This window comes from Setaria italica, chromosome V, assembly GCF_000263155.2.
Source record: "Setaria italica strain Yugu1 chromosome V, Setaria_italica_v2.0, whole genome shotgun sequence".
Lineage (NCBI taxonomy): Eukaryota > Viridiplantae > Streptophyta > Magnoliopsida > Poales > Poaceae > Setaria > Setaria italica.
This window is the reverse complement of record NC_028454.1, coordinates 21,978,302-21,990,489: the sequence shown is the minus strand read 5'-3', so window position 1 is coordinate 21,990,489 and position 12,188 is coordinate 21,978,302. Positions and strand designations below refer to the sequence as shown.

The 12,188-nt window shown below is 47.1% G+C and overlaps 1 protein-coding gene across 2 annotated transcripts; it reads left to right on the top strand.

The window, feature by feature from the left end:
- The first annotated feature begins 1,272 nt into the window (after positions 1 to 1,272).
- LOC101760163 lies at positions 1,273 to 5,166 on the top strand. 2 transcript variants are annotated; one of them, XM_012846542.3, is made up of 6 exons: positions 1,273 to 1,679; positions 1,779 to 2,005; positions 3,771 to 3,972; positions 4,047 to 4,132; positions 4,213 to 4,304; positions 4,401 to 5,166. In XM_012846542.3, the coding sequence occupies exons 1-6, from the start codon at positions 1,449 to 1,451 to the stop codon at positions 4,625 to 4,627; spliced, it is 1,065 nt and encodes a 354-aa protein (XP_012701996.1). In that variant the 5' UTR covers positions 1,273 to 1,448; the 3' UTR covers positions 4,628 to 5,166. The 2 variants fall into 2 exon arrangements, with proteins under 2 accessions (XP_012701996.1, XP_022682766.1); XM_022827031.1 differs by having other exon boundaries at positions 3,768 to 3,972.
- Positions 5,167 to 12,188: the final 7,022 nt, after the last annotated feature.

Below are 12,188 nucleotides of genomic sequence, written 5' to 3'. Positions count from 1 at the left end.
CCCGGTTTGGTGTGGTGGGGAAGGGGGGCGCACAAGTTTGAAAGCGCGTGGGGGAAAACCAAGCAACATCTGGGACCCGATAAACTTGGGTTCCCGGGGGGGGAGGGAGACCCCCAGTTTCCGACACCCGGTGGGGGGGGGGGGGGGCGGAGGGTTGTTGGGGCGCGCTGGGGAAGTATCGATCCGCCAGCGAGCAAATCGGACGGGGGTAGCGACGGATCCGCCGTCGTGGAGGCCGGAGGCCGGCGGCGCACGGGGAAGAAGCGAGCGGGGAAGAGGAAAAGTGGAAAACGAAGGCGCGCGGGTCAAACCGTAGAAGAAGGGGTCGGAGGGGGGCTCTCCAGGTGCGTTAGTAGCGAAAGTGGTATTAAACTTTAACAATGTCACATCAGATGTGTAATTATAAAACTAATTGCTAAACCCTGTGCTAATTTATAAGACGAATTTATTAAGACTAATTATTTCATCATTAGCAAATAATTACTGTAGCATCACGTTGTCAAATCATGAACTAATTAAGCTTAATAGATTCGTCTCGTGAATTACCCTCAATTAGTTTTGTAATTAATCTATATTTAATACTTCTAATTAGCATCAAATATCCGATACACCCGATGCCAAGGCTTCGGTGGAGTTGCTGGGCCAACCGGCCAAGAAATGCGTAATTGTATAGCCACGCTCGTCCAAACCCACGCCATCGCACGCACATCCACCCCTGTCACTGACACGTCGAACCGGACAGAACCCCAAACCTCACCGCGATGCGCGACCAGCGCAGGGGACATGCGGCACGATCAAGGCTCCGTCCACGGCTTCAGGCCCGCCCAGTGTCCGCCGTCCACGTGTGCCTCCTCCGCACACGCGGCGTCCCGTGCGGCCCCGCGTGGGCCGGATCGGGGTCGGCCGGTCGGCCCATCACGCTGCTCGCCACCACGTGCACACCACCTGTCTCGTGGGCCCTGTAGTACTCGGACCCACAAGTCAGAGAAGGTACGTGTGAGCGGCTACCTACACGGGGCTCGATCCGGGGAGTCGAGCGGCCGACCAATCAGGAGGCGAGGAAACCCACAACCGCGCCCACCATCTCCCGCCCCACGAGCGCTGACAGGTGGACCCGTGCTGAAACCTCGTCCCCACGCGCCAGCATCGAGTCGTGGCATCCCAGGCTTGCGAACGCCCGCCCGCGCGAAATCCCGTCCCTGCCCCTTCCGTCTTCCTCCTCCTCACCCTTCCCATCCCCGCCGCTTCCCCTATAAATACAACTACCCCCGACACGCCGTTGCTTCCTCCCCCTTTCCACCATTCCTTTCCTTCCTCCACTCCCCCTTCTCTTGGCGTCTCCTCCAATCGAATCGGTTTCCTTCCCCCAAATCTTAGGGTTAGGGTTTCGTCTATTCCTTCCCTTCCCCGCCAAATTAGCGCGTCGCGGAGGGCTAGCGTTGCGTGGGATGATGGGCACCGCCGTCGAGCTCGGCCGGAGGCAAGGCGATGCCCGCTTCTACGACGCCGCCAGGGCCCGCCGAGGCAACCAGCGCGGCCTCCCGAAGTCTCGGTGGTCTCCCGCCGACGCCGCCCAGGAGAAAGTACCATCTGCGGCGGCGGCCCCCGGCGTTTCGGGCAACCTCGAGCGATTCGTGGCAGCCGTGACTCCGTCCGTCCCGGCGCAGTACCCCTCCAAGGTTCGCCTCTTAGCTCCCGTGACTTAGGATTAGATCCTCACGGATTGTGACGGTGTGGCTGTTTCTGAATTGGATGAGATTTGGGGATTTGTGATGCAGAGAGCAGCAAGGGGGTGGAGGACCAACGGCGTCGATGGCGATCAGGATAGGCCGTACTTTGTTCTCCGCGACGTATGGGAGGCTTACAGTGAATGGAGCGCGTATGGTGCTGGCGTGCCACTCATGCTTGATGGTTGCGACGGGGTCGTTCAGTACTATGTGCCCTACTTGTCTGCCATCCAGCTCTATGGAGACCCTGCTGTCCTGCGGACATCTACCAGCCCAAGGTGAATCCTGGCTATCTTGCTCACAGTGCTATTTGTCGGTTTCAATTCTGTGGTTCCATTTAGATGGGTATCGAAAATTTGAAATTAACCAAAGGTTCATGTATATGCTATGATGCACTTAATGTTCTAGAATCAATGCACTGTCAAATCTCTTTATTGCTAGGCATCTGAGATCCGTAACATCAGGACTTCAGAGAGCAGTGGCATTGTTTCCTGGCATTGATGCTGTGTCATCTTCTTTTCTATTTTAATGTGTAGATGTGGTATCTATGTTGTGCTTGACTGTAATATATGATAAGTCTTGCTATGAAATGTGACCAATGTGTTTCCTACTGCACTTAATAGTGCTTTTAATGCCATTAGGTGAATGGTACTTAGGTAGCAGAACCTTTCCTCATGTCCAGGGTGGACCCAAGAATTGGTCAGGGGTGGGGCTGATCCAAGCTTATTAGAAGATCAAGTGTTTTTTGCCTTGAATATTTGTCTAATTTTCAATAGACCTCCATGGAATTTTTGGACTAGGACCAGGGCTAGCTTGGGGCGCAGACCCACCACTGCTTACAGCATTGGACACTTGTTGCTTGGTATGTGGGGATGCAAGTGGGTGCACCCAATGGTGTTCTCTAGGTCAGCTAGTTTAGTTCATTTCGCCGCCTAAATTAGTTACATGCCATGCTATTTTAGTCAATCTTAGCAAGTTTTGGGTCAGCCCAATAACCTAAAACAAGTGGAACTTGCATCCTTAGGCTGTGCAGGGGTAGGGGGGGGGGGGGGTCTCAAGTCCCCCCAGCCCCCACTCTGGATCCGCCCGTCCTTATGAATATATCAGCCAGTGCACATATGTAAATTGGTTGCATGATACAGACTGTCTAAATTTTGTGGTGCCTTAAATATAAGGTGCCATTATAAGAGAATGGCACAACTTCAAATTTTAGCCACTGGATTTCTTTTATGGAGGACTATGATCCTATGGATATATTGTTCTTCACTGGATTTCATATTCCTTTTTTTTTTGCTGTAAAAATTGTGCTTAAGTTGAAATGAAATCCAAACTCAGAACTTCATGAAAGTTTAAGCAGATGGCATGTGGTTTTAAGGTTCCAAACTTTCTTGAGCACAAAATGCAGTCCAACATTAATACATGGCAGTTAGCCTTTCCAATGATCTTTAAATTTGTTAAGTTTGCAAATCATTTCTGATTATGATGTTGTTCCACTTTATGCATTTAATGGGATTAAGTTTGAATGTTAATATGCTTGCCTTGACCTCCCAAGGCTGCTGTGCTGTTTATGAATTTGCACAACTTGGTGGGCAACGATTATTTGAAATGGTTGGAAACACACGCCTGTTAGGTTCTCTAATGCAACTTGGTCTGTTATATGTTACTTTTTATCCCCCTAATTTCTTTGTACTTGAATTGTCGTTCCAGTATAGTCATTTAAATCGTTGACGTGTCTATGTTCCTTGTTCACTGTGCAGATTAAATAGGAATTTTGTTATGTTCAGGGCGATTTAAGTTTGTGTAGGCAGGGTCCATAAGATATTTCTTTACTGTGCATTGAAAGTTTGTGCTCATAGAATTGCGGATGTATGTTTCTGCATGCTGGCTTCCTCTGGTTGTAAATACACGTAGTTTTTAAACTTTTCATTTTGACTTCCATCAGCTATCATTTTTGCCAATCATTTCTTGTACTTAAGATAGTGCTGTTTAGCTAGTTTCATCCAATATCTTAGTTTTTAATTTGCACACTTCTTTTTGAAGCAGACATATGATGAATGACAGTGACGGGGATAGCCATGAGTCAAGTAGTGATGCGAGCAGTGATTGTGGACATGGAAGGCTAAAGCATCTTACTCGGGAAGGCTTCTCAAGTGATGATGGTGAATCTGGAGATCCTCATGACCGCTTGCTCTTTCAGTATCTTGAGTTTGATTCTCCATTCTGTCGCGAACCATTGACTGATAAGGCAAGAACTATAATCAGTGTGCCTATGCTGTTTCATGATATTTCCAAGTTCTAACATCTTCATTTCTGGTTTAGGTCTCTAGCCTTTCAGCTAGATTTCCTGGACTGAAAAGCTTAAAAAGTAGTGATTTATCATTGAGAAGTTGGATATCTGTTGCTTGGTATGTTTTTAATTTTTCCGAGTGCCTTTGTTATTGCGGCTTAATAAAGACAATAAATAAAGTTCTTGAAAATTTTGCAGGTATCCAATTTACCGTATCCCCACTGGCCCAACATTGAAAGATCTGGATGCTTGCTTTCTGACCTTCCATCGGCTTTCAACTCGTGTAGGAGGTAACTCCATTCTGTATGATAACGATTTCAGAGCTAGTCAAGTACTAGTACCTATTAGCATTCTGTAAACTGTTTTTTCTTTGTTCTATTGTCCAGATCATGTTGGTGCCATACAATATGCTTGGGGTAGCTCACCAAATATATCGCTCCCTGTTTTTGGTATGGCTTCTTATAAGTTCAGCAAGTCAGTATGGTCTTCGAATGATGAGGATTGGCAGCTGGCAAGCGGCTTACTGCAAGCTGCTGCCGATTGGCTGCGAGATAGCCGTGCTAGCCATCCGGATTATCAGTTCTTTGTCTCGCGTGGTGCATACAACAGGTAGATTCACTCAATGTAAGCTTGGAGAGGGTGTGGGATGTCTTGAAGGTGTTGGTTCTTGGTTGTAAACCTAACTAAGAAAGGTGGGGGTCTGACTGCTTTAATACTCTGATGCATGCTACGATGCGTGTTGAGGTAGAGTTTGAACTGCCAAGTGAGAGTCAAGCAGTGCCGTTCTGCCATGTAAAGTGAACTAATGGGATGACTTGATCGGCTGTGGTTTTTTTGGTAATAGTCGGTCGGTGATCATCATGAAGAAAATTGGGACAAAAAGAGTGTGAAAGGGATAAGGGACCTGTTTGTTGAATTATCTGTAGTTACCAGGTGGATGGAGCTGCTGGACTTTCTTGTGTATTACAAAAGTACGGGGATGAATTTTGCTAATTTCCCCTAGAATGTCTGTATAAACTTGTCAATGCTCGTCGACACTGCATAGTTCTGTTTAATTGAAATTTGTTGTAGATTAGATACTTGGCATCACTTTGTGTGATCATATGCAAGTATGCAACCAGTGGCTAGTGGCTTGCCGAATGGCGTGCGATATTCTGACTCATGCTACGTGTGATTGTGTGAAAACGTTCACATAATAACATGTGAAGTGATTTGAGTGGTAAGGATTTTTATTGTCTTTCTCTGTCGATAGACTGAAGGCGGAGGCGTCTAGCTAGGAGGAAGATGCATTTTGGTAATCTCCCTCCTGAATGATATTGTCAGCTGAAAAAAATTCAGTGACCTATGGTTCTATGCATCGGTTGGTACAGAATTGTTTATTTACTGGATAATCTACGAACCTCGTTCATATAAAATTGGATGTGTTGATTTAGGTAGGGTTTTCCGGCTGAGTTCGGTCAAAAAAAAAATAGATGCGTTGATTGATTAACAAACATCTACAATGCGCAAGAATCTGTCCAAAACCATGTAGAATCGCGTGAAAAAACGAAGAATCCGGGAGAAGAAACCGGAAGTCCACGGCACAAACTTCCGCGGTCGCTGATACTGGGCCGGTTCCCACCACGTCCGAGTCCCACGCTTTCGAATTTTTTTATTTTTATATATATTTTTTTCGATTTTGCAGAAATATATAGTCGGATGGAAAAATTGCAAATCTAGACTATTACCGCCGGCCCAGGCGGCGGAAGGGCCTTACTGCCGCATCAGTGCTGAGGCGGCGACTCCGCCGGCCCATGTCATCACCGTCGGCCCATCTGGCGATAACTCCCTACCGCCGCCTGGGCCGGTGGTAAGGACACACCCCCCTGCACCGCCACGGTACAACCAGCGCGCGGGCGGTAACGGTCCTTACCGCCGCCTGGGCCGGCGGGGGTTCCCCCCTACATAACCCCCCGCAGTCAGGCCTCAGGCCACCCAGCTCTCCTGTTGTTTTTGAGAGGAGAACCAGAAGGAAGAGAAGGAAGGGAAGGAAGGGAAGGAAGAAAGAAAGAGAAGAAAGAAAGGGAAGAAACCTCCTAGTCATCAGGTAAGTTTTTCAATGTCGTAGTATAGGAAATCTAAAAATATCTTGTGCTTTTAGATGCTAAATATCTAGCTTAGTTCGTACAGTAGATTCGGTATTTAGTTCGTAGTTTAGTATTTAGATATACAGATATGTTGTGTGCTTTTAGATGTTAAAAATGTAGTTTAGTTAGTATAGTAGATTCGGTTTTAAGTTCATAGTTTAGTATTTAGATCTAGAAGGATTTACTATTATAGTTTCATGATATTTTAATATTTTTATTATACAACCGTAGGATGCCAAGGCGTGGAAAAGCTGGAAAAGCAAGGTAATCTCAGTGCACGTTATTACGTTAACTGGTAATCGTATGATTTAATCTTAGTTGCTCCCGGTTCTTACAACGAAAATGGTAAAGGTGGAGTGGTGTTCGGTTGACCGGAAATGCCTTCGACCCTTTGCCTCTGCCTAGTGGTGTTCCAGTGCCCATGTGCTTTTACGGCGATCCTTGCAAGGTCTGATGAAGAGGACACATATAGGCAGCGGTATTGGATGTGTTAATTTTGCGTTTGAGCCTACACTTCATCAGCGCCGCATTAACAAGATGGTGAGGAATTGATGTTGTGCAATAATTATTTTGTGTCATATGACATTTTGCATGATTTTTTATTTTGTAATAATTACATTTGTTGCAGACCCCTCCACCGCTCTGTGATTTTGAGCAGTGGATTGACACTGAGATCAAGCCTGAGGACAAGGAGGAGATGCGGTACATGTTGCGTTGGGTGGCAGAGAACAAGGAGAGGATGGAGAAGAGGCTTAGAGAGGAGGTTGCAGAGTAGGAGCACAAGGAAGAGGAGGAAATGAGGCGTCTTGCTGCGGAGAGGGAGGAGAGGGAGAGGAAGCTTGAGCGTGCACGTCAAGCGAAAGCAGCGATGGAGGAGAACCCCGATGCCCTGAGGAAGGGAAAGTGGCCTCGTTGTACTTAGTAGGTTCTGTTATTGGCTAGTACTCCATTGTGTGCGGTTGGACCTTTCGTTGTGTGTCCATGGTTTATTCATGGATAATGTTGTGTGCTGTTGACCTTTCATTATGTTGTGCTTAGGTCATGTACTCCGTTATTTGCCACACGATTTTCATTCGTAGTGATCGATTATTTTAATTGTGTGCTTTTAATTCTTAATTGGAAAATGTTTAGACTTGTATAGTGAACGCACGCGAACAATGAAAAACATTTAACTTCTTATCTAGATAGAGCAGTCCTCGCACATAAAGATAATCGTACACATCATAATTCTACAAATGATAAAAAAAAGAAGTCGCCCTATGCACTAAATGCGTCCTTGCTTGAAACGAGGCTCGCTGGCACCACGACCACGCCTCGCTGCCCGCTGCGCTGCTCTAGTCTGCTGCTGGTCGAACGTCCAAGGCTTCGGTAAGTGAACGTCGTGAGTCAGACGTCCTCCCGCTCCCTCCGCAGCAGGTGTTGCGAGGTACTGGGTCGCGCCCTGTGTAGGACCCTGTGGTGTCCCGAGGTACTGGGTCGCACCCTGTGTAGGACCCGGAGCATCTGCTAGCTGGAAGGGACCGAGCAGGGCTACTGGACCTCGCTGCCTCGTCGTGCGAGTCCTCCGAAAGCCATCCCTGGTCTGTGTAGTCTGTTATAATCACAAAGGAAACGGTTTTGTTAGTTTCATTGCGTTCTTAAAATGGAGTATAACAAATGTATGCATCACGCACCTACTGGTCGTATCTCCGGTGCAACTGAAGAAGGACAAGAGGACCATGCAGATTGCATCTGCGGAACGGTGGACGGACCTACTGTGGCATGCCAAGACAGTGGTGGTGGTGGTGGTGGTATGACGTAGGACGTGCCGACTGCTGGCGGACAAACGGGCTGGTGAGCGGACGTACCAGCCTGCTGACTAGGAGCTGGAGTGGACGCACGGGGGTGCGGAGGTCGTGGTGAACGGACGATGTCCTCGTGCCCGCCACGGCAGCTAACGGCACTGAGGAACCTCCTACAGCCGTCTCTAGCCCTCGTAAGCAGCGAACGCTGCTGAACGGAATTCATCACGTGAAAGTTATCGATGCCGTACGTCAGCTGCCTGTTCAAATCCCCAATAATGTCGATCTGTTGGGGAGCGAAAAAATTTGAAGTTAGCCACACCAAATGATGCAAGTTTAGTAACTTCAAATCCCCAATAACTTCGTCGGTATGTTCGACACTCTGGTCGACACCAACGTGAGGTGGAGACCCTACAGCTTCGAGGAGGTGGAGGCTCGTGCCCCGCATGGCCTGTCTTCGCTATGCCATCAGGATGACAAGGAGGTCAGTAGTCTACGACATCCACGTCAAGGACTACGCAGTTCACCGTGTGATGAGGCCGTTCGGCCTGTACCAGGACTCCCCGCTTCCAGCTACGTCAGTCATTCCGGCTTCCGTTCACAGGTACAATCTTGCATTTTTACTATCCTTGCATTAAGAATTTTTTGTTTTTGTAACTCGTGTAACAATGGTTCCATTAGGGCTAGCCATCAGAGTGGTGGAGGTGGTGGGCCTGGAGTCCTATGGGCTCCGAGGATGGTTCAGTGGGTTGCCCTGTGGGCGACCGCACTAGACGAGGTGATCCAGGATGCCGGGGCACACAATGCCGACGCTTTCGCAGCGTACCTTCTCTGGTTCTTACCGAGGACCAGGACGCGGGTCTTGTTCATTCCGGCCAAGCCACCGACGGAGGCTGCTCCAGTCACGCAGACGTACCCTCGCGTGAGAGACATCAACTATGACCGCGCGGTAAGCTACTGTAATTTTTGTTGTTACTGAACTTGTATCATTTGGTGTGACTAACTTCAAATTTTTTCGCTCCCCAATAGTTCGACATTATTGGGGATTTGGACAGACAGCTGATGTACGGCATCGAGCACTTCGACGTGATGAATTCCCTTCAGCACCGTTCGCTGCTTACGAGGGCCAGAGATGCCTGCAGGAGGTTTTTCAGTGCCGTCAGCTGCCGTGGCGGGCATGGGCACATCTTCCTTCCACCACGAGCTCCCTACCCCCGTGCGTCCTCTCCAGCTCCTACTTAGCAGGCTGGTACGTCCTCTCACCCGCGCGTTCGTCCGCCAGCAGCCGGGACGTCCTACGCCACACCACCACCACCACCACCACCACCACCATCTTGGCACGCCACAACAGGTCCGTCCACCGTTCCGCAGAACATTCCGCCGAACATCTTGCTACTTGCCCTGCAGATGCAATCCGCATGGTCCTCTTGTCCATCTTCAGCTGCACCGGAGATACGACCAGCAGGTGCGTGATGCATACATTTTTTATACTCCATTTTAAGTACGCAACGAAACTTACAAAACCATTTCCTTCGTGATTATAACAGGCTACGCATACCAGGGATGGGTTTCGGAGGACTCACACGACGAGGCAGCGTGGTCCAGCGGCCAGGCTTGGTTCGATGACCTTTTCAGAGTGGATCCCGACCTGCTCGGTCCCTCCCAGCTAGCAGATGCCCCGCAAGGTCCTACACAGGGTGCGACCTAGTACCTCGGGACACCACAGGGTCCTACACATGGCGCGACCCAGTACCTCACGACACCACCTGCGGAGGGAGCGGGAGGACGTCTGACTCGTGACGTTCACCCGCCGGAGCCCTGGATGTACGACCGGCAGCAGACCAGAGCAGCGCAGCGGGCAGCGAGGCATGGTCATGGTGCCGGCGAGCCTCGTTTCAAGAGAGGACGCATTTAGTGCGTAGGATGACTTGTTATTTTTTATCATTTGTAGGATTATGATGTGTACGATTATCTTTATATGCGAGGAATTCTCTATCTAGATAAGAAGTTAAATGCTTTTCATTGTTCACGTGCGTTCACTATACAAGTCTAAACATTTCCCAATTAAAAATTAAAAGTAGAAAATTAAAATAATCGGCAAATAATGGAGTACATGACCTAAGCACAACACAATAAAAGGTCCAACAGTACACAACATTATCCATGAATAAACCATGGACACACAATGAAAGGTCCAACCGCACACAACGGAGTACTAGCCAATAACATAGCCTACTGAGTACAAGGAGACCACTTTCCCTTCCTCAGGGCATCGGGGTTCTCCTCGATCGCTGCTTTCGCTCGGCGTGCACGCTCAAGCTTCCTCTCCCTCTCCTCCCTCTCCGCAGCAAGATGCCTCCTTTCCTCTTCTTCCTTGTGCTCCTTCTCTGCAGCCTCCTCTCTGAGCCTCTTCTCCATCCTCTCCTCGTTCTCTGCTGCCCAACGCAAGATGTACTGCATCTCCTCCTTGTCCTCAGGCTTGATCTCAGTGTCAATCCACTGCTCAAAATCACAGAGCGGTGGAGGGATCTGCAATAAATGGAATAGTTACAAAATAAAAAAAATGCAGGATGTCATAGGACAGTAAAAAAAAATTAACAAACAACATCGATTACTCACCATCTTGTTGATCTGGCGCTGATGAAGCGTAGGCTCAAATTGAAAGTTGGAACACGTCCAATACCTCTGCCTATACGTGTCGTCTTCATCGTACTTGGCTACCTTGCAAGGATCACCGCAAAAGCACATGGGCACTGGAACACCACTAGGCATAGGCAAAGGGTCGAAGGCTCCGGTCAACAAAACACCACTCCACCTTTACCATTTTCGTTGTAAGAACCGGAAGCAACTAAGATTAAATCATACGACTAGCAGTTAACGTAATAACGTGCACTGAGATTATCTTGGTTTTGTAGCTTTTCCATGCCTTGGCATCCTACGGTTGTATAATAAAAATATTAAAATTTTATGAAACTGTACTACTACATACTTCTAGATCTAAATACTAAACTTTGAACAAAAATCGAATCTACTATACTAACTAAGCTACATTTTTAACATCTAAAAGCACACAACATATCTATAGATCTAAATACTAAACTATGAACTAAATACCGAATCTACTATACAAACTAAGCTATATTTTTAGCATCTAAAAGTACAAGATATTTTTAGATCTACTATACTACGATATTGAAAAACTTACCTGATGACTAGGAGGCTTCCTCCCCTTCTTTCCTCTCTTTCTTTCTTCCTTCCCTTTCTTCTCTCCCTCTCTGGTTCTCCTCTCAAAAATAACAGGTCTAGCTCAAGAGTTGGCCGGCCCAGGCGGCGTTAGGGCCTTATTGCCGGCCCAGGCCGTGGTAAGGACACGCGCCCGCGGTGTCGGCACCTTACCACCGGCTGAGGCGGCGGTAAGGCCTTATCGCCGGCCCAGCTAGCGGCAGTAGTCTAGATTTGCTATTTTTTCATCCGGCTATATATTTCTGCAAAATCAAAAAAAAATATAAAAATAAAAAAATTCGCACACGCACGGGTCTAAGGAAGGCCAGCTGACCACTAGCAAAATTAGCATGCCAGACTACTTTGATGCATTGGTTAAGCAGCTCATGGGCCCCCATCAAATCCAAATAAGCTCACATGCTATTCAATCAAGAATAAAAAACCACCCGCATAATTTTGTGTCTTTATGTCCGCATGACATCATCCATACTTCAAGTATGTCTAGGCGGTTATGTATTTAGATGGGCTAGGTTAGGATCCAAACAAATATAACATGCAAAATAAAAGTCAGTATGTATTTCAGAAACAAATTAGAAAATAATAGAATTAATTCACGGAGCCATAAAAATAATATCGTAAACCATGGAAAAGTTATTTTGATACAATAAAAATGATTTGAAATTGTGTTTTTAAAGAGCACTCGAAATTGATTTAGGGTTTGAGAATTTGAGCAATAGCTCATATTTGGAATTTTGATACGTGGACAAAGATATGGAGGATAAAATAATAATTGGATTTTTGAAATCCAAATTGTATATAATAATAGGGCTAAAATCCATGTATTTGCTAATTTTAGGATTTTGCAGACTAAGAGCAAAGGCATGATTTGTACTACTATTTTGATTATTATTAGTTCTTAAAATTTTTTGCTTATAATTTAGTGCCATTTTGGAAATAAGCGATGTGAGATATAAATCAAGATATAATGCAAGTTTGGTACATAATTATTGGGCTAGGAGTGTGAAACGACTTTTTCCCCGTTGTA

Coding starts and splice junctions, on each gene's coding strand:
- LOC101760163 (XM_022827031.1), top strand. CDS start 1,449: ATGATGGGCACCGCCGTCGAGCTCGGCCGGAGGCAAGGCGATGCCCGC. Junction 1,680..1,778: donor CGGCGCAGTACCCCTCCAAG/GTTCGCCTCTTA, acceptor TTTGTGATGCAG/AGAGCAGCAAGGGGGTGGAG. Junction 4,305..4,400: donor GCTTTCAACTCGTGTAGGAG/GTAACTCCATTC, acceptor TCTATTGTCCAG/ATCATGTTGGTGCCATACAA.